This window comes from Ambystoma mexicanum, chromosome 6q (assembly GCF_040938575.1).
Source record: "Ambystoma mexicanum isolate Mex_15411 chromosome 6q, UKY_AmexF1_1, whole genome shotgun sequence".
In the NCBI taxonomy this organism is placed as follows: domain Eukaryota; kingdom Metazoa; phylum Chordata; class Amphibia; order Caudata; family Ambystomatidae; genus Ambystoma; species Ambystoma mexicanum.
This window is the reverse complement of record NC_090937.1, coordinates 765558725-765577890: the sequence shown is the minus strand read 5'-3', so window position 1 is coordinate 765577890 and position 19166 is coordinate 765558725. Positions and strand designations below refer to the sequence as shown.

Genomic DNA, 19166 nt, shown 5'->3' with positions numbered 1-19166 from the left:
TCTAAACATGTTATGAAAAAAATGACTGTGTGAAGCAGATTAGATGAGCAGCAGGTAGTGTAAGGAAGGCATGGTATCAACAGTAAAACAGACACAAGTGACCACAGTTCAGGGGTGTTTATTGAAATTGCACAAGGGTGTGGTAAATGCCTATCTAAACCTAAATCTACAGATGGGAGCAAGGTACGACCATCAAATAATAATAATGCAGTCCTAGTGGAGTCTTGTCAAAGTAAAAGGGCCTATACTAAAAAATCTATTGCCAAACCTTATCACTAATTTACAAATAATGTGGGGTAATGTTCATGAAAAAGAAAAAAGTGTTCACAAAATAATATGTCAGGATGCTCAGGCCATTGGGCTCCCGTCCCACATTTTCAACACAGGGCAAGGCGGGTCACTCGAGCAATGCACACACTCTGGCTTTTGTGGCATGAGGATACAGTTCACTTTTCCCAGTTCAGGACCTTCTGTGTCCAAGTTTACTTCTTGCAAGTCTCTTGACACAGAGGGCCTGCTGTGCCAAAAACAACACGCAAACGTTATTTTCCTTTTTCCAGGATTCAGTTTGGGTGTTCAACCTGGATCCCGCTCAGCCTGGCTCAGATCCTTTTCAAAACAAGATCCAGAGAATAATTTTTCGGGTGACTCTTGGTTAACCCCCCCTCTGGATCCCCCTCTGCCAGGCTTAGATCCCTTTCTTTTGTTCAATTAGTCTCCCTCAGCCGGGCTCAATCCAATTGTGATGCACAATTCCATACTGCTCTAAAATATCGCAGTATGGAATTATAGAGGACAGGAACAATCATTGTATATATATCTTGCTTTTCCAGCCCATTAGTTCCTGCCCGATATCAGGGCTGTCCCTCCAGTTACATATATTCTAGATATAGCTCAGCTATAATAGGGACTGAACACACTCCGTGTTCGCTTCACTTTGACCCCCCTTCTTTTGAGGGACACACACTAAAGGATTTTTTCCTCTTAGTGATTGATTGCTTGCGCACCTTGCACTTGGGCCCCTATAGTCCAGATTTACTGACCTTGCACCCAACATGGAGCACATTTTAAGTTTTTCAGAAGAACAAATAAATGATATTATTCAGGGCCCTAGCCTATTCAATATGGTGGGAGCCCAAGCCCACCTCGACTCCACAGCCACGGGTGAAGACCTCCTTAATCTAAAAAAGAGGTGTTTTAGAACGGAGGTCCATGGCCACTTTCTACGCGAATACCTGAGAGTCAATATGGTGCCAGCCGGACTTATTATCAGGAATGAACCGGCACTCTTTTTGGAGGATAAAGAATACATGATGGATTTCAGCAAAATTGCTACCAAATGCAGTAGAGATCTAATGGCACTCACAATAACCACAGCCAAAAGAATCCACACCCAGTTGCTTACTGACCTAAAAACAGAAGAGACCAAATTCATCACAGATGACACAATTATAGATGCCAGAGAAAAACTTAAAGAAATTGATAAGACACTAGAGACTTTTATGGCCACGACGTTAGAGAAAAAGCATAAAAAACTGTCAAAAGATATTAAAAACTTCAAATTAGAAGTGGTATACCCATATCTCTCAGACGACTATAAGGACAACAAGGAAAAGGAAAGAACGGCAAGGCAAGGAGGCATAAATAGAAGTAGACGAAAGGGAGTTTCATTCTCAGGAACCTCTGGATCTGATTCATCATCAGGAGATCAACCCCAGACCAGAGGAAGGAACTCAGGCATGGGCCAATTTCAACCACCACCTCCCATGATGCCTTTTTTAGGGCAAGGGGGCCCCAGAGAAGGTTACTGGGGACCCCAACCACCTCAAATACCCTTCTTCAATTACCCACAGTGGAATCACCCCAGCCGGGGACGGAGAGGCAACAGGAGACGCTAAACAACATACCTATTTTTAACCTCTCAGGTACCCTCCTTACGCAGGAAGAAACTACACTACTTACTAGAGGGTTATCCTTCGTACCAACGAACAACACAGATTGGTTCAAGATTGATGAAGAATTTCAAAATTTCTTCCGCTCGATCCGAAGAAAAATCTTTTTCCTTGACCAAGAAGCCACACAGGCGGAAGAAGACACAGGGCTGAGATTGAAATCCAACTTCAACCCAAGAGATAATCAACTACCCGCCTCCATACTTACCTTTGAAAAATGCATTAGATCGGAGTTAACAAAACTTCAAAAAAATCAGCAACATCAGAGGCAAAACCTTACCAATGGAGAACGGCGAGCGCTCAAAAATCTGGCGAATAATGACACACTGGTCATAAAATCAGCAGACAAAGGAGGAGGAATAGTAATACAAAGTACAGAGCAATACAACCACATGGTATTGACTTTGTTGGACGATGAAAATAACTACAAAAAACTGAAAAAAGATCCAACCAACAACATTAGAGCTAAGATACAAGAAATAACTAAATTTGCCCAAGAAAGGAATTGGATTTCAGAGAAAGAGGAGGCGTTCCTCAACACCACAGAGGGACGCACCCCTGCTTTCTATGCTTTACCCAAAATTCACAAAAATAGTCGCATGCCCCCAGGAAGACCTATAGTCTCCGGATGCGGCTCCATACTGGAACCCACCTGTAAATTTATAGACCACTTCCTTAAGCCACTATGCCAAAAAACAGCCTCATACCTGAAGGATACGATGATGACTATCACTACCTTTGAACATGAACCTTTTGACAACACCAGGAATCAACTTGTCACAATGGATATTAAGAGTCTCTATACGAGCATCCCGCAAGACCAAGCCATTGAAAGCATTCGACACCATCTTACCAGACATATGACACAAAGAAGAGTGCCCATCAACTTCATCGTGGAACTATTAGAACTAGCACTCACCAACAACTTTTTCTGTTTTAACGAGTCATTCTATCTACAAATCAGCGGAACCGCTATGGGTGCAGCATTTGCCCCCAGCATGGCGATTATCTTTATGGCTGAATACGAGCAAAGCTTCATTCTGAACATAAACAATCCATTTAAAGAGAACATCCATCTTTGGCGCAGGTACATTGACGACATCATTTTTATTTGGGAAGGAGAGAACACCAAGCTACAAAGTTTCTTCACATGGCTTAATGGTAGATCAGAAGATATCCAATTCACCATGGAACACAGCAACATAAAAGTCAACTTTCTGGACCTCAAAATTGAAGCAAAAGAAAATCAGTTGATTTGCTCTATCTACAAAAAAGAAACAGATAGAAATACCATCCTACACTACAACAGCCACCATCCCAGAAACCTACGCGACAACTTGCCATACGGACAATTCCTCAGAATACGTAGAAATTGCACCGAAACAGGAGAGTTCAAGATACACGCGAACTCGCTTCAACAGAAATTGGTGACTAGGGGTTACCCCAAGAAATTGCTTAAAAATACAATGAAGAGGGCTCTCTATACTCCGAGAGAAACATTGCTCACTGCAAAAACTCAGGATTCTGAACCCGGCACAGACAATATACTGGCATGTATCTCCACATTCGGTGCCAACACATCGCAATTTAGGCACATGATTAAAAAATACTGGCCTATCGTCCAACTTAATTTACCAGACGAACCATTACCAAGGATGGCCTTGAAGAGGAATAAGAACCTGAAGGATCTATTGACCCATGCCAGGTCCCGTAGAAAATCACCAAGGTCCTCTTTATGGAACATGCGAGAAATCAGGGGGCATTACCCATGTGGCTCATGTATGGCTTGCAGACAGACGCTAAAAATGAAATCCTTCCCCATAGGAAACAAGGAATGGGAGCTCAGACAATTCACTAATTGTAAAACAACTAATGTGATTTATCTCATTGAGTGCGCATGTAGACTCAGATACGTGGGCCAAACGTCCAGACCTGTACACAAAAGAATAAGTGAACACAAATCAAGAATAAGGTGCAGGGTACACAATGCACCTTTGGTCTCACACTTCATGGAACTACAACATGCCCATGATTCATTCAAATGGTGGGTGATTGATCGAGTCATAGGCACCACCAACATATCGAACTCTCTTAAACACAAGGAATCTTGGTGGATATTCAAGTTGCAGACCCTGACAAATGGCCTTAACGAAGCAGCCCCCTTGGACTACCAGACCACTATCTGAAAAATGCCCTCTAGACAACCACAGGTGCCCTTGATGACCTAGCACTGTTCCAGAAGTTAGGACCAGTTTTTTACCAACTTATGCCAACATCAGGTAGGGCTCCAAACACCACGCAGCGGGCACCCTCACTAGTGTCAGCCAACAGGGGCCTCACTGCAGTACATACACCCTTACCGGCCACACAGCCCTACATGTAGCGAGTACCCACCGATCTTCTAATGTTGGTGTGGACTCCCCCTGACACGTGTATATGTGATGCAGCAACTACTTGCAATCCGGGCCGGGTGGCATAGTCCCACTGCCGTCCGAGTCGTTGATTCTGTGTTGTAGGTCAGTGGCTGCAGCGCTAGGGCACACAGGCATGCCCTGCCCCTTGCACTACAGTGCGCGTGCGCACTCCACAGACACAGCGTGGACCAGCCGTGCACATGCGCGCCGGCCGGGACACTAGTCGGCAAGCGCGCGCGCGCACATTGCGGACACGGGACTGCCATGTCTCGTGCATGCGCGGCAGCGGAGACACTACACAGTCGCGCCGGCTGTATTTAGATGCATGACGAACAGCGCCCTCCTGCATTCAAAAACCACTCCTCTCCGGACTACTAACACACGGAGGAGTTGCTCGAGCCGCATTCAATACCCAAACTGATACAGGTGAGCCTAGGCTGCAAATCCCACTTCAGTCTCCCTGATACTCCGGTTATAGACTGGAAGCCTTTTCTCCTTAAAGGCACCCTTTTTTCGCAGTAAACACTTGACATAGGGCTCAGCCACATATTGACACAACTCTGCCTTGCCTCTCGGTCTACTCTCACCTACAGGGCCGCTTCAATGGACTCATATCCCAAGGCCAGGGGTTGAACTTCATTTCCTGCCTGTTCAGACAGTGACACCTCTGCACAGCCTACATATTACCACCTCCACAGAACCGGGGAACCACAGAAGGTTCCAGGGAGCTCCTAGGAAAGGTCAGTCACTGAACTTTAAGGGCTCTAAGACCTTCACTTTTATTATAGCAACATCAATATGTAGCTTTTTTATCCTTTCACTTGCATTTTATACAGAAACACTTGGTACCCTCTCCTAAGTGGACACCTTTTTCTTTGTTTACCTATAGGGAGACCTACATATATAAGGCCCCAGAAGAAGATTGTGAATATAAACAATCGAAACGTCAGTGATCCTTGTGGAAATTGATTGCAGACCACCGTGTTAGGACCACACTAAATTTCCTCCACTCTTTAATAGACGTCGGACCAGTCTCTCTAGACATCCTGATTTTCTAATTACGGTTATATGAGTAAATATAATTGTTTGAATTCTGTGCTTTTCTAAATTTATTATTCTGTTTGAATGTATTCAGAAAAACAGTAATTGAATCCAATATGTTACAGCCTTGAACCCATGGAACGGTGGACTTTTATGAAGTAATACTGTGTCCACCTCCAGAGAACTGTATTTGTTTTCAAGTTTGTCCTTTTTTCTTTGTCTTTACCTTTTTATTTACACATGCACAGTTGTCGATCTGTAATTGACTAAGTCGTGTCAAGCTAAAACCAAGGTGACCCCCTGTACTACCTTGTTTTATTTGAACATTTGTTCTGTTCTTGTTTTAAGAATATAATTAAAAAGACTAGCCACGAAAACAATAAAGAGGCTACCATAATAAACCAAACACTGTTTATGGTTGTTTCACCACCATGTGATTAGGATTCAACACTATTGCATGGCTCTTCTCGGAAGGTTTAAAACATACACTGCTCTAAAATATCGCAGTATGGAATTATAGAGGACAGGAACAATCATTGTATATATATCTTGCTTTTCCAGCCCATTAGTTCCTGCCCGATATCAGGGCTGTCCCTCCAGTTACATACATTAAGCTAATGTAGACTTTCGAATAAGCACAGGGTTTAGCTTGACTTGTTGCATGACCATTTCGATCTCAATATTTCTTTCTCTCACACACAGCATCAGTTGGATACCTAACAGAGACTTTCGAATGAGCACCCACGCGGCGCCTGTGTATGGTAGCTTTTCCTGGCCTCCCAAAGTTCAATTATAAAGTTTCAATTACTTCCTTTGGCTTCCAATTGCATTTGTGTAGCTCATCCCAAACGCCTCACACACTGCACTCTTAATACAATGTTGCCGATTGCAACCCTGGTTCAACACACAAGCTGGTTTGGTATCAATTTCTCTGACTCACTGGCTGTGCTGTCTTTTCTGATGCCGCTTTGGTGTAGGAGCCACGTACAGTACCACGATGGCAATCGCTCCTCCCCGCCTCGGTTATTGACGCGGGAGAGCCCCAAGTACCTCCGACACACTGTGCAGGCTTGATCATCCTTAGTTCCTGGTCTTCAGTTTATTAATTTCCAAGGCTCACGAAAGTAACAGTCTTTACAGGTCCCTTCTTGTAACCCTCTCTGGTTTCACCGTCTTTCTCCTTGCATATAACTGCCCTCTTGGAACTGCTGTTTCCTCATGTGTTTTGCCTCGCTCAGAGTGTGCTTTCGTGCTCTGCCTTTTATCCGTGTGGGGAAGTGTGAAGGAAGTCTGGTGTGTGTAAAGATCTGTAATTGCCTGACCATTGTGTTGGTACATGTCAGGTATACGGCTCTGTCGCTCACGGTGAACTGTCTGTCAGAAAGTGTTTGTGTCTGGAAAGGGGGGGGGTTGAGTTCCCAGGTATCTTACCTGGTAGGATGGGGAAAAGGTATTACAAGGAAGGGGATACTGCGTCTCACCCTCTGGTGTCCCACTTCTGCTCCCCGAAGACCCCTCATCCAGGTGATCCTCCCGCACCGGTCCACCCCCAGAAACTGGATCCAAAAGCGATGGCTGTGTCCTGGCCACCTGGATGACAGATCCCCGGGGGCTATCGGATGAGACACCTTCCGGTTTCTCACAGTAGTTACCAACGAGTGGTGCTTGGCTGTGTGATGTGCCCCAGCCACCCAGCTAGATTGTGGTGGCTTTTTGACCCAGGATTACACTTTTACAAGGGGCAATCTCTAGACTAGTAATTCGGTTTTGCAAGGCCTGGAGGCCAGATGTCCTCTACCCTGGATAGAAGACCTTGTGAAAGGTGAATGCAGCTGCAGAGCAAAAGCACAGGAAGGGTTGCTATGGATCTGTTGGCACATTCTCGAATATGTTGCAGGTTTAGTACTCATGTAAGAGAGAGAATAGAGTGATATTCTGATAATATATTGTTGGAGAATGGAATTGTTGCACAGCTTAGAGTTCCTGTGCAGGGGGTTGTATGTGTGTTACATGACTTACCACGTAAGGCTATGACACACTTGTTGCTTTTAGCAATTTGCACCAAAGTAAGTCCACCCTACAGTACAGAGGCATAAGAAGGGCATCTTTCTGGCTCCAAACCAACACTGTAAGCACCAATTTCCACAAAGATCAGCACTGAATTCCCCTCAGTCCTCAAACGGCCACAAACTGACAGCTCTGCAGTAGGAATAAGTGGGTGACCTTGAAGCCATTTCCAGGTTAGGGTGACTTTCAGCGGGCAGGTTCTTTGCTGAGGATGCTACCTGGTGGCTGCTTCCCGAGCAGTCATTTGCCCCTGCAAGCATTCAAAGATTGCAAAGATACAAAGGGTACCAAAGCAAGCAGCCAGGATATCCCTTACCCCCCTCAAATAAAAACGGCATGATCATTTAGCTTCCTTCAGGGGAGTAAATAAAGTTCAGACTATTATGCCCAAAGCACTAGGCTTTCTGGTACGAGCGTAAGTAGTCGAGACAAGGATTATGAGTCCAGAGGAAAGAGGTTCTAATGCTAAAAAACATTTGGCCAAATACTGAGGGGGAAATGAAAATACTTGAAAAATCACTCTTCAGACCATTCTTCAGTCACTCACATGTCAGATCACAGAACAACCCACCCCTTTCTCATCTCACCCTAAAATAACCAGGCCCAGATGCCCAACACGCCTGCTCACCTGGAGCAAGAAAGACTTGGTTCCCATTTCACTGTCAAGCACCTATATTCCAATGAGTACACTGGACTCAACTCCCCCTCTCAGAATAATACTGTAGCACATAGATCTCACATTGGATTCACGTGGCATTCAACAACACTCAAAATACCAGCTCTTTTAGACGCACTTTATTGACCAGTCCATAATATGTTGGTATGCTGATAAATATATAAATAAATGAATATGTGCAAGGTTGTCAAGACCTCCATCCCACCACCTTTTCAGAAAAAGACTACATATTGCGATAGTTCTCTCATGCGTATACTTCAGCAATATGATCGATGGCAGGCTCCAAGCAAAGTTAACTTTCAAGCTCCATAAGGGTAAAACATGTTACCTCTCCCTGACCACATAGAGGAAGTAAGTGGAAGTGTGCACCCTGCAGATCAATCAGGAAACACTAAAAATTCCCCCTTCTGGATCCGTTGTATTATTGACTGTGGGATCACCAGCTTGAAAGTTATAAAATACATAAACGTGTTTTAAAGCGTTTGAGTCCATAACCAGTCTATTGTAGTGTACAATGCAACACGGAGGCCGGGGTGAGTAACACTATTTTATTTATATTACGCTATACGCATAGCGAGCCCCGCCAACTTCTTTGTCCCTCTCTCCGTCCTGCTCCAACGGTCTGACTCTCGCATTCCGATCTGGAATCCCTTCTCCGTCAGGGACTCGCGTGACCACCTAGGGGATCCGTGTGGCAACTAGATGGTAAACCACTGTGCATCTATAAACCCTTGTGAGTGTTTGCACCAGGATCCGAATAGAATAGGATCTTAGACCTTGTTAAGGTGAGTGGACCGGAATCACTGCTCTTTCGTGTCACCGCTATTGAACTCTTCTATTGCGAGCTTCTCATTTTACTGGACACCAGGGAACTGGACATCATTTGTGTCCAGATTCTGGAGGACTTACAGAAATGTCTATTTCATGGTCATGTTTGATGGTTTGCAAAATTCATTGGTCCAAAATGGAAGCCGGCCATTAATCGGCAAAGAGCAGCAGATGACCGCCAAAGGGAAGGACTATAAGCGCACGATCTTAGAGGCAGACACAAGCACTGGCAGTTGGACAATAGATTTCTCACATCCCTGTCAATGTGCAGGCATTCAATCTCTGGAGAGTGGTACAGATTGTCTAAAAGGACATCCCATTTGTATGCTTAACAGGAGTTGGCAAATTAAGTTATTTTCTGGTATTTTTCAGGACCACATTTAAATCCTCCCTCTGGACCTATCTACTACCCCTTTTTATCCAGAACTGCATCTGGCTCTTCGGGCCACTCAGAATATTCCTCCTGCAGTAAATGTGACAACTCATGCTCCTGCAATGCCACTGGCAGCGCATGAGCAATAGTCTGCTGCGAGCAATCATTACTCCAGGAGCACCGGCAGCGAGATCAACAGGGGGTGCTGGTGAGTGTGACGCCCATAGCGCCACCAGTACTGGAGCATGAACCCCCTTCCAGTTCATCTCAGAGCTCTTGTCTCCCTGTTTCCCACTCGGCGAGGAAGGATCCCATCTCTACACCCACCATTCACCACCACCACCACAGCTGCCGGCAATAGGCCAGCAGTAATGGAAAACGTGTGCTGCTATCTAAGTGTCATGCAAAGCATGCATATGGGAACTGCACCCCAAAAACTATGACCGGAGTAAATTATTGCAGCACAGGACTCCCAGCAGCTGCCCAAGGTACTCTAACGTGATTAACGAAATGTGACGGTCAGCCCAGGTGTTTAATAATGTAGCAAATATGCGAATGAATAAAAATAAAGATAAGTCTTGCTGGCAACAGGTAGCAATATACCTGTAGCAGTGGGACAGATAAAATAAACATGACAAGGTAAAGGAATGGATATTCATGCCCAGAAAGGGTGGGGTTTAAATATCGGTCACCGAGTACACGCATTCCTTTTCTTCGCCTATGCTACATTTTGTAAGGGTGGCAGTGGGTGCTATCTCGGGTGAGGACTCTTCTAAACACATGAGGACTGTGACGAGGAAGACTGAGGCAAAGGTAAATGTCTTTGCGACAAGGTGAAAGAAATGCAAATCGACATATTGCAACCTATTCAGAAAGTCGGCACCATCCTGCGCATGCATTTGAGCATTTATCTCTGAAGCTACTGCAATGCTATGCTGCAACAGTGCCTTTGGAAACGTGTGAAGTATGCTATCAATTCTCTACCCACCAGAGGCGTCGCAGGAATCAAATTTAGGAGGGGCACAGAGGGGGCCAAAGACAAAAGTAGGGGGGGCACAGACAAAAGTAGACGGAGAACATGGTCACTGCTCGTCTTAGGTAGGGGCGCACAAGGGGGAGAACAGGGTTTCACAGGGGGGGCTCGCCCCCCCCTTAGGTCTGCCCCCCCCTAGCGACGCCACTGGTACCCACGTGTCCATTTCTACTTGAAAATGGAATTAAAAACTTGGACTCCCGTAACCACTGTCCGCAATTCTTCAAATTATATAGGCAGTGTCACCGGATTTATATTTAGTAGATAAGAGCTATTCCCCTTTCTCAGTAACACCTCCTGTCCTTTTCCCTGAGTTTTCACTGGAGAATCATAGTGCAAGAAGCAGGAATACCCGCTTTTTCAAGCAGAAACTCAGAAATGCCAGCTGAATTAGCCCACCACGTGTTGCAGAGACGCCCATTCCCTGCTTTGTGGAATGCAAACACTGATAAGTGCACTGGTGCCTTTTCGGCATCTGTAGACTCCCTTTCCTGAAATCTGCAAGTTTAGTTTCAGATAGGCCTGGTTATTTATTAACCGTGGAAACAAAGCTGGGGACACACAGCAGCAGTGGCAAACCCTACCTTCACAGAGTGGTTGTGGAAGTCCGTCACAATGATCTCGTTGTTATGGTTCACGGCAGCAAAATGTGGACCTGTAAAAAAAACACAAAAAAACAGATGGATACGCAATAAGGCTGCCAACCCAATCAAAGTAACAATGCTAAAAGAAAACAACTGCAGCCTGCATGATAAAAACACATGAACATAAAAAAGGCTTTGGAATTTCTCCTTTAATGAGAACGAAGTACAAGTGAAAAAAGACATACTGGGACATTATCAAGTCGAGGGGGGCCGGAGTCTGTTCACCCACTTTATTCAGAGGGTGGGCTCGGCACCCCCCACCTCAGCAAAAAGAGAAACATTAGATGTCCTCTTTTAAACCGAGGTTGGCTTTAATTAATAAATTCAAAGGCAGTGGTCAGGTTTGTAGGCCGGATACTTCACCACTGCACTTTATAACCTGATGAATAATAACAAACAACTAAAGGTGAAATATCCCACAAGTCCCAGTGAAAACATTTATATTGGTTCTTGGCGTTAAAAACGTGCACAGCTTTTAACGTTTTCAAAAACACTATTAGAAGAAAATATCCTGTCTTGGTTTTGTGTGTGTGTGTTGAGTTTATGAAGGGCATATGTCAATCATCCCGTGCAATTTGGTGGTTATGCAAAGCCAGTTTAATGAAATGTGCATAATTCACCTTGATATACTAATTTCTGGCGACATCAGATCCGATTGCGTTTGTTGATGAATCCCCCCATTTTAATTTTTAGGAATTGACCCCTGGACGTTTTGTTACTACTACATTACTGCACCACCGTACTACAAGTTTGTCGAAAAGATGAAATAATGACCTACAGCAAGCAGCTGGAGGTAAATGTAACACGTTACCACCAAATATCATAGACTTTTCCACGCAGAATTACCACTTGCAGTAAATCTAATAAAAATCCCCATGCTGCCACTTGTAATCCCCTGGCAAATTTACAAGACCAATGGTGGTAACAGTAAACAAGTTTGGTGGTAAATTGGCAGTATTCTCTTGAATGTCTAGAAACTATATTTAAAACTTCTGTCATGGCTGAGCATTTTGCAGATGTGAGAAGGTGAAAGCAAACAATGTACTATTTACATGTGGTCAGTAAGTGTACCTGCGAACTGCCGGTCCCCGTTGCCTCGGGTTCCAAACTTCGTCACTATCTTGCCATTGGCCTGGAAGATGAAGACACAGCATGCTTTGTTGTCCACAACAATGATGTGGCCGTTACGATCCACGGATACTCCTTTTGGGCCCATCAGTTTTCCAGATCCAATTTTTGTCTGTTGGAGGGAACAACAAATAACAGTTGTAATGAAATATTGTGTTAAATACCAACTCATGATGTTAACGTGTTACTCCAGTTCCTTAGACATTTCAAAGCTTTGTATCAAAGATTGGGGACAAGGGGTGATTAACAAGTACCCCGAGCAGGCGAAGTGATTACTCTGCAACTAGGCCACCCTTCAAGATGAAGTTGTCTCCACTAAGAGCTCAAACACGCCATCCTTGGCCAACGTCACCGCCGTCGCCACCTGCATCTAGCACATTGCACAATATACTAAAACAGGTACTGTGACGATTCATAGGATCGTGTCACTTCTCCCCAAAGGGGAAACCTTCCCTGTGAGGCTAGGGAAGTGAGCCCCCTATGCAACATTCCCCCTAGGGGTGGCAGAAAGTGTGACCTCACAGGGAGAGACTCCCCTCATGGGGACAAGGACTCTTGTTATGTGGTGGAACTCACTAACCCTCTTGCTCTTGAGACCATGAAACCCATAAAGTCTGCTGAGAAACAATCTGAAAGCACTACTGTATGTTATTGCAATACTCCTTTCTTTCTTCCTGTAAGAATTGATACCGCCAAGACAAGGAAGACTAAAATAGACATACAGTCTGATCTCAAGTCATCTTCCAAGAGTTTTGTGAAGAAGATTGATCAAATTCTACAAACTACTCCTTTGTCAAGTACAGAAGTTACTGGTAAGAGGTGGCCCGAGGAGGCATGAAGAATACTCAATGTACACAAATGACTATGACACTCCGCTAGGGAGGAGCCAAATGTATTACATAAAAATGGAGAAATGACTCAATGAGAGGCGAAGCAGGCGTGAAACCTGCCAGACCCAGGAAGGTCGAACCTGGAAGCAAGAAGCTACACCGGAGAAGCAAAGCTCCAGTCGGGAGGACTTCGACAGCAGGTTTCAGGAGTCCTTTGCAGGCCGAAACAGAGCAGGCCTGACTGGAAGCTGGGAATCGACCGATGGTGGTGTGACCTCGAGGAGGTGGATAGAGCGGTCCACTAACTGTGCCGACACCGCCTTGCCGGAGACCCCGCAGACCCAAAGCATAGCAGCGGGGAGCGGAAAGACAAGCAACAAGAGCATTCAAAAGGTACGCAGTGACCCAACACCCCAGAAAGAACCAGTGACATGCCCCGACCAGAGAAGAGATAATGGGAGTCACAGAAGACTTGTTGGGGGATTGGGGAACTGCTGAATGTAAAGAAGGCGTCAGGAGTAATATCATTCATCTCAGTATTTGTGCCAAATGTAAAGAAGGCAATGGGAGTAATCTCCCTCGTCTCAGTAATTGTATCAAGAGTACCAAATGGGAAGAAAGCCTCAGGAGTAATCTCCCTTGTCTCAGCATTTGTGCCAGAAGTGACAAATGTAAAGAAGGCATTGGGAGTAATCTCCCTCGTCTCAGTATTTGTGCCAAATGTAAAGAAGGCATCAGGAGTACTGTCCCTCGTCTCACTATTTGTATCAAGAGTATCAAATGGGAAGAAAGCCTCGGGTGTAATCGCCTTTGTCTCAGTATTTGTGCCAAAAGGATCGAATGGCAAGAAGACATTGGGAGTAATCGCCCTTATCTCTGGAGTTGTGTCAAGAGTATCGAATGGAAAGAAAGCCTCAGGAGTAATCTCCCGCGTCTCCAGAGTTCTGCTAAAAGTACCAAGCATGGAGATTACATCACAAGTGATCTTCCTCATCTCAGTTGTTGTGTCAAAGAGACTAAAAGAGAATAACATATTGGGAGTAGTCTCCCTCAACACTCTATCCTCAAGAGGCACACTAAGGCTACAGAGTGACACAAGAACATTCTCCTTTGTCAGAGTGATAGAAGGACACTATGGGAACCGCTTCCCTTGTTCTCAACCGACAAGAGGAAAATAAAGAAAATCAAGGAATAACTGTGTACTGGAAACAAAAGGAGTGTATTACCATTAAGCAAACCCTAAGAGAATCCTGGAAAGAATTGTAAAGGTTGATTAAAAACTGTTGCAAGAAGTTATCCAAAGATAGCGAACAGCTGAACCAACTGAACCAGGAGAAGGGAGTCATTCTCCTGGATTTACACACACTTGTTGAATCACAAACTGAGGATAAAAGGTTACCAAACAGCAGCCTGGGGCTGACCAGGAGAAGATAGCAGTTGTTGAACTGTTGGACCAGGAGAAGGGAGTCATTCTCCTGGTATTGTCTACAAGTGCAGAAGTTGAACTATCATCAAAGACTAATAGTAATACACCCATAGGACTGATCCCATTGAACTAGGAGAAGGGAGGCATTCTCCTGGAACTATTTATGTTAATGTCTTTTGTTAGCAGTAAGGCTAGAGTAGGCTAGTTTGGACAGAGGATGGACACTTTAAGTTTGATCACCACCCTGACGCCAAGCACCCAAGTTATTCTTTAGTTAGGTAGGAAAACCCTTTATGGATAGGTAAAGATAGGCCTCTTTCATTATTATTATTATTATTATTTTTAAATTGTTTATTGGCTGAAATATTTCAACCTTGCAATCAACATATAGAAGTTTAAATCAATCCAATACAAAAACAACATTAGTCTTCCAATAAATACACTTCATAAAACATTATAACAACATATTAACCATACACATTAATTAATCGTTTTACTCTTTATATGCAAAATTTGGTAAAATATCAATGACCAATAAAAGCCTGATGGTTGCTAAAATTAATGAAATACATTTACCACTAAAAATAATCACCCAAACCTTTTCAACTGTTAAAAGCCTATAAATCTCAAAATGCTTGCCCAAGTAAATATTCCTTTTCACCATTAAATAAGGGCAGGATACCACTATATGCCTCCAGGTTTCTAATTCATTCAAATTAGTAAAAAAACGACAATCCCTCTGGGAGGTAGGCCAATTCAGTCTTGTTACAACCACCTCCAGAGTTCACGAAAGATTAAAACAAAACCTCAAGAACCAACCCCTAAATTTATGGCAGGGGAGCTTCCTTATGTAATTCGGGATTAGAATTAAGCACCTAAGCCTCAAAGTGAACATTTTTTAAATATTTATATTTTTTACACTGGGCTAATGTCTTGATCCAATCATATCGCCAGTTTATACTTTACTCTAGCAGGTGTTAACATAAGGGTGTCCAAAAGCTAAAAGAATCATGTTAGGATGCCCCAACAGGCATTTCCTAAGAAGCGCCAGTACTCTCCACCTTACCATAATAGCGAGTGAAAGGAGTCCCAATTCGTATGAAATTATTTGACATGGTAACGCTTGTGGGAAAAACGAGAACCTTCTTCCAACAGAGACCCTCCAGTCCATTCTAATTAATATCCACCAACATTCATTTTGTTTCAACACCATAGATCAATGTGGGAACCACCTTTTGTTTATAATACATGAGACATTTCCATATCTCCTATTTATGATTAGGCCCTGCGAGGCCACTGTTTTGGGCTTCGATCTCAGTTCTTCTCTATACGGGACCTCGATTATATTGTCATTGGCACAAACTCCCAAGTATCTCTAATTATTTACAACCAGCAAAGGGGCCGTATTTACAACCAGCAAAGGGGCCGTATTCAAATAACAGTTAAAAGAATGTTTTTTCCATAACATTTCACTGTTAAAATCATGATATTAGATTTACTTACATTTAATGTAAGGCCAATTTTAGATGCATATAGTTCCATTGCAAGCTGTCGTTGAAGGCCCACATGTGCCTGGTCCAGTGGGAACTGATAGTCTACGTATAAAAGCCAAGCTATTGGGAGTTTGCCCAATCTAGGAGGGAAGGACCACACCTGTGTCAAATATTCACCAAAATCAACAATAAAGAGGTTAAACAAAGCAGGGTCCAGAATGCACCCCTGCTTTAAACCTCCATTAGTGGAAATTGGTTTCGACAAAAGACCTTGCTGATTGAGCCTCACCTGGATAGAAGTTTAGGTATATAGTTCTCGTATGGTAGCTAGGAGATACAGAGGGCAGCCCCAATGATACAACTTGGAAAACAATAGTCCTCGATCCACAGAATCATACGCAGGTTTTAAGTCAATAAATGCTGAATATAACGGCTGGTCAGAGTTTAAAACCTTTTTTTTATCAGGTGAGTGCCATCAAATGAATTGAAGTCCCCAGCCCCGATACAAAATCTGGTTGATAAGTGTCAAAACACCTCATCCTTTTAACCCACTCGAGAAGACCCCTCAAAACTAATCTGGCAAAGATATTACCCGCAGCGTCAAGGAGGGTTATAGGCCGATAATTCTGAAGTGACTGTCTATCTCCTTTCTTAAAAATTGGGACGATTATTGAACTTTTCCAAGAAAGTGGTACAGAATTCCTTAAAAGAACACGAGTAAACAAAGTCATCAAAATTTCCACCCAGGAATCTGGATGGGACTTAAACATTGCATTAGATTACCCATCCGGTCCTGCGGCTCTACAGTTACTAGAGTTCTTGATAAATATCAATACATCATCCAGGTCAAAGGAGAGATTCTCAACTACACAACTCCACCAGACCCTTTTCTTCAGTCAGCCTCACAGGGTTACTAAAGATGTCTGAAAAACAGTTGACCCAAACTTCTTCAGCAACCAGGTAGCTGTTGATCACCTTTATATGAATTTAAAATGTACCAGATTTCTGCACTCTTTTTAGAACTTAAAGCCACCAACATTTGCTGCGCATCGCTCTAACCTATCAGAGTCTGTGGCCTGTGCGCCAAATCCTATATTTCTGTTTTAATAGCTTCAGTTTAGATGCAGTTGATTGACTGTCAGAGGCCGCCAGGGACAAATTTCAGTTCTCAATTTATTTTTTCTAGCTTGAATTTCAACATCAAACACATGTTTATGTGAAAACGAGCTCTTAGTAAAGAAAGTATTCTTCACTGCATAAATGTAACACATATAGTATAGTCTACATCCCCATCATAAAATTCCAATTGAGAACTTGAATATTTATTAACCATGCGCATGTGCAGGGGCGATAACGACCCCTGGTTCCATTTAAAATGGTTTCTCCCAGACAAGACCACCAAATTCTGCCGGTACATATCTTTACTTTGAGGCAGCAAAGGAGGAGACCACTTAACGACCTGCAAGTTATATTCACTACTTGTTTGTGGGGCTACAGATAGTTCTTCTATCCCCAGAAAAAAACTTTGAGAAACAAAAAAAATAATAATGGAAAACTAGGTCATTCCATGCCAAGTGGGTTGCGCAGGGATATCTCCCTTTATACTTTCATTTAGCATACAGAACCCCCGATCATCCATTAAAGCTAGCCCCCCCCCTTAGCTCTCAGATGGATATTACGGATTATACGGAAGACACCTTATGTTTAGATCACCGGCTATAATCACTGCCAATGTTTCCGAATCAGTTGTACACAAATTCGACAAGTTTGTGCACCCCTCCAAACAGGTGTTCACATTGATACCCAAAGGGGTCCACTAGAGGTTTAACAATGCATAGTGCCCTTGGAAAATTCCCTGTTTATTCGAACAAACCAATGTCAGTTGAGAAAACAAATTCGGAGCAGCAAGGATTCCAGGCTAAATACTCTTCCATTCCAACACCCTGTCAGCAAACCCGAAGAGGATCTACCCTGTTCACCTCTGATAGCAGCAGAGAGAATTAACAAATACCCGTCCCAACAAGGTATTTCTCTCAACCAAGCCCAATCATCCCCTGTGTCATCTGAGGGAATCATTCTCACAAATTCAATATCTCGTGATTTCTAGGGATAATCAGTTTTCTTCAGAGTGGTGCCAAGGCTAGGATTTGGGTAAACAGTGTTTTGTCTGAAGCTTTTGGGTTGTCTAGGGGAACTAGGCAGGGGTGCCCGTTGTCACCCTACTTGTTCAATCTTGCTTTGGAGCCATTGTTGGCCTATATATGTGGGGGAACGAGGCATTCGGGGTCTGAAGTTTGGTCGTGTGGAACTTAAAGTCCTTTCATATGCAGATGACATGGTGGTGGTTTTGGCAGATCCTGAGCGAGGTAGTGTAGTTCTGAAAAATGTCTTCGATAGGGTGAGTGTGTTGTCGGGACAAAAAATTAATTGGGACAAAACTGAGGTGTTTCCAATCACTACTACTTGTGTATGTGGTTATTTTTGGACTGGCATTGTAAATGGACTACATCTCATGTGAAATATTTGGGTATTTATCTGACTAAGGATATAAATAAAATTGTGGAATTCAAAGTAGGAAAATTGGTGGCTACCTTGCGTAAGGATGTTAGGAGATGGGAACGATTACCGATGTGGATTTGGGCTAAAGTCAACGCTATTAAGATGACTCTTTTACCAAAGGTGCTTTATATTGTGCAATCTTTGCCTCTGAAGTTTTTGAAAAAGATGCTGGCCAATATCGATCGTGTTTTTCAAGACTTTCTGTGGGGGGATAAAAAGAGACCTAAAATTCCTAAGTTTATTTTGGCGCGTAGTACTAAAACAGGGGGTTTTGGTTACCCAGATTTGGAACGCTACTATAGAGGGTTTCTTTTGAAAAAGGCTGCGTATTATTTTTCAGTGGGGAATGGGCCAGAAGCCTTGTGGGTACACATTGAGGGGAATTAATTGAATGGATTTCCGTTGCATGCTATTACTTCGATGGGACGTCTGCCTGGGAGGGGTAGTAAACTTCCGACTCTTAAGGTGACTAAAGAAGTTTTGGTGCGGTGGTTGAATCTCTTTCAAGGGAACTTGTACTTGCACTATGGAGCATCTATTTGGTTTAATCCAAGTTTACAACTTGCCAATAAACCTTTTTGTTGGAGAAGTTGTGTCTCGAAAGGGGTTCTATGTATCAGAGATGTGGTGTGTGATGGCCGTATATTGTCATTCGAGGAGTTGCAGATGACGTTTCATTTGGCAGGGAGGGAACTGAGTAGG

The 19166-nt window shown here is 43.6% G+C and overlaps 1 protein-coding gene across 4 annotated transcripts in view; it reads right to left on the bottom strand.

The window, feature by feature from the left end:
* The window catches only part of TRIM2 (tripartite motif containing 2), a 601585-nt gene that overhangs the window by 58493 nt on the left and 523926 nt on the right, over nucleotides 1-19166 (bottom strand). For all 4 annotated transcript variants that reach the window (XM_069631297.1, XM_069631295.1, XM_069631296.1 and 1 more), the window contains exons 9-10: nucleotides 12100-12268; nucleotides 10969-11039 (exon numbers count right to left, since the gene is read on the bottom strand). In XM_069631297.1, the coding sequence (XP_069487398.1) occupies nucleotides 10969-11039; nucleotides 12100-12268 (240 nt within the window). The remainder of the gene's footprint in view (nucleotides 1-10968; nucleotides 11040-12099; nucleotides 12269-19166) is intronic.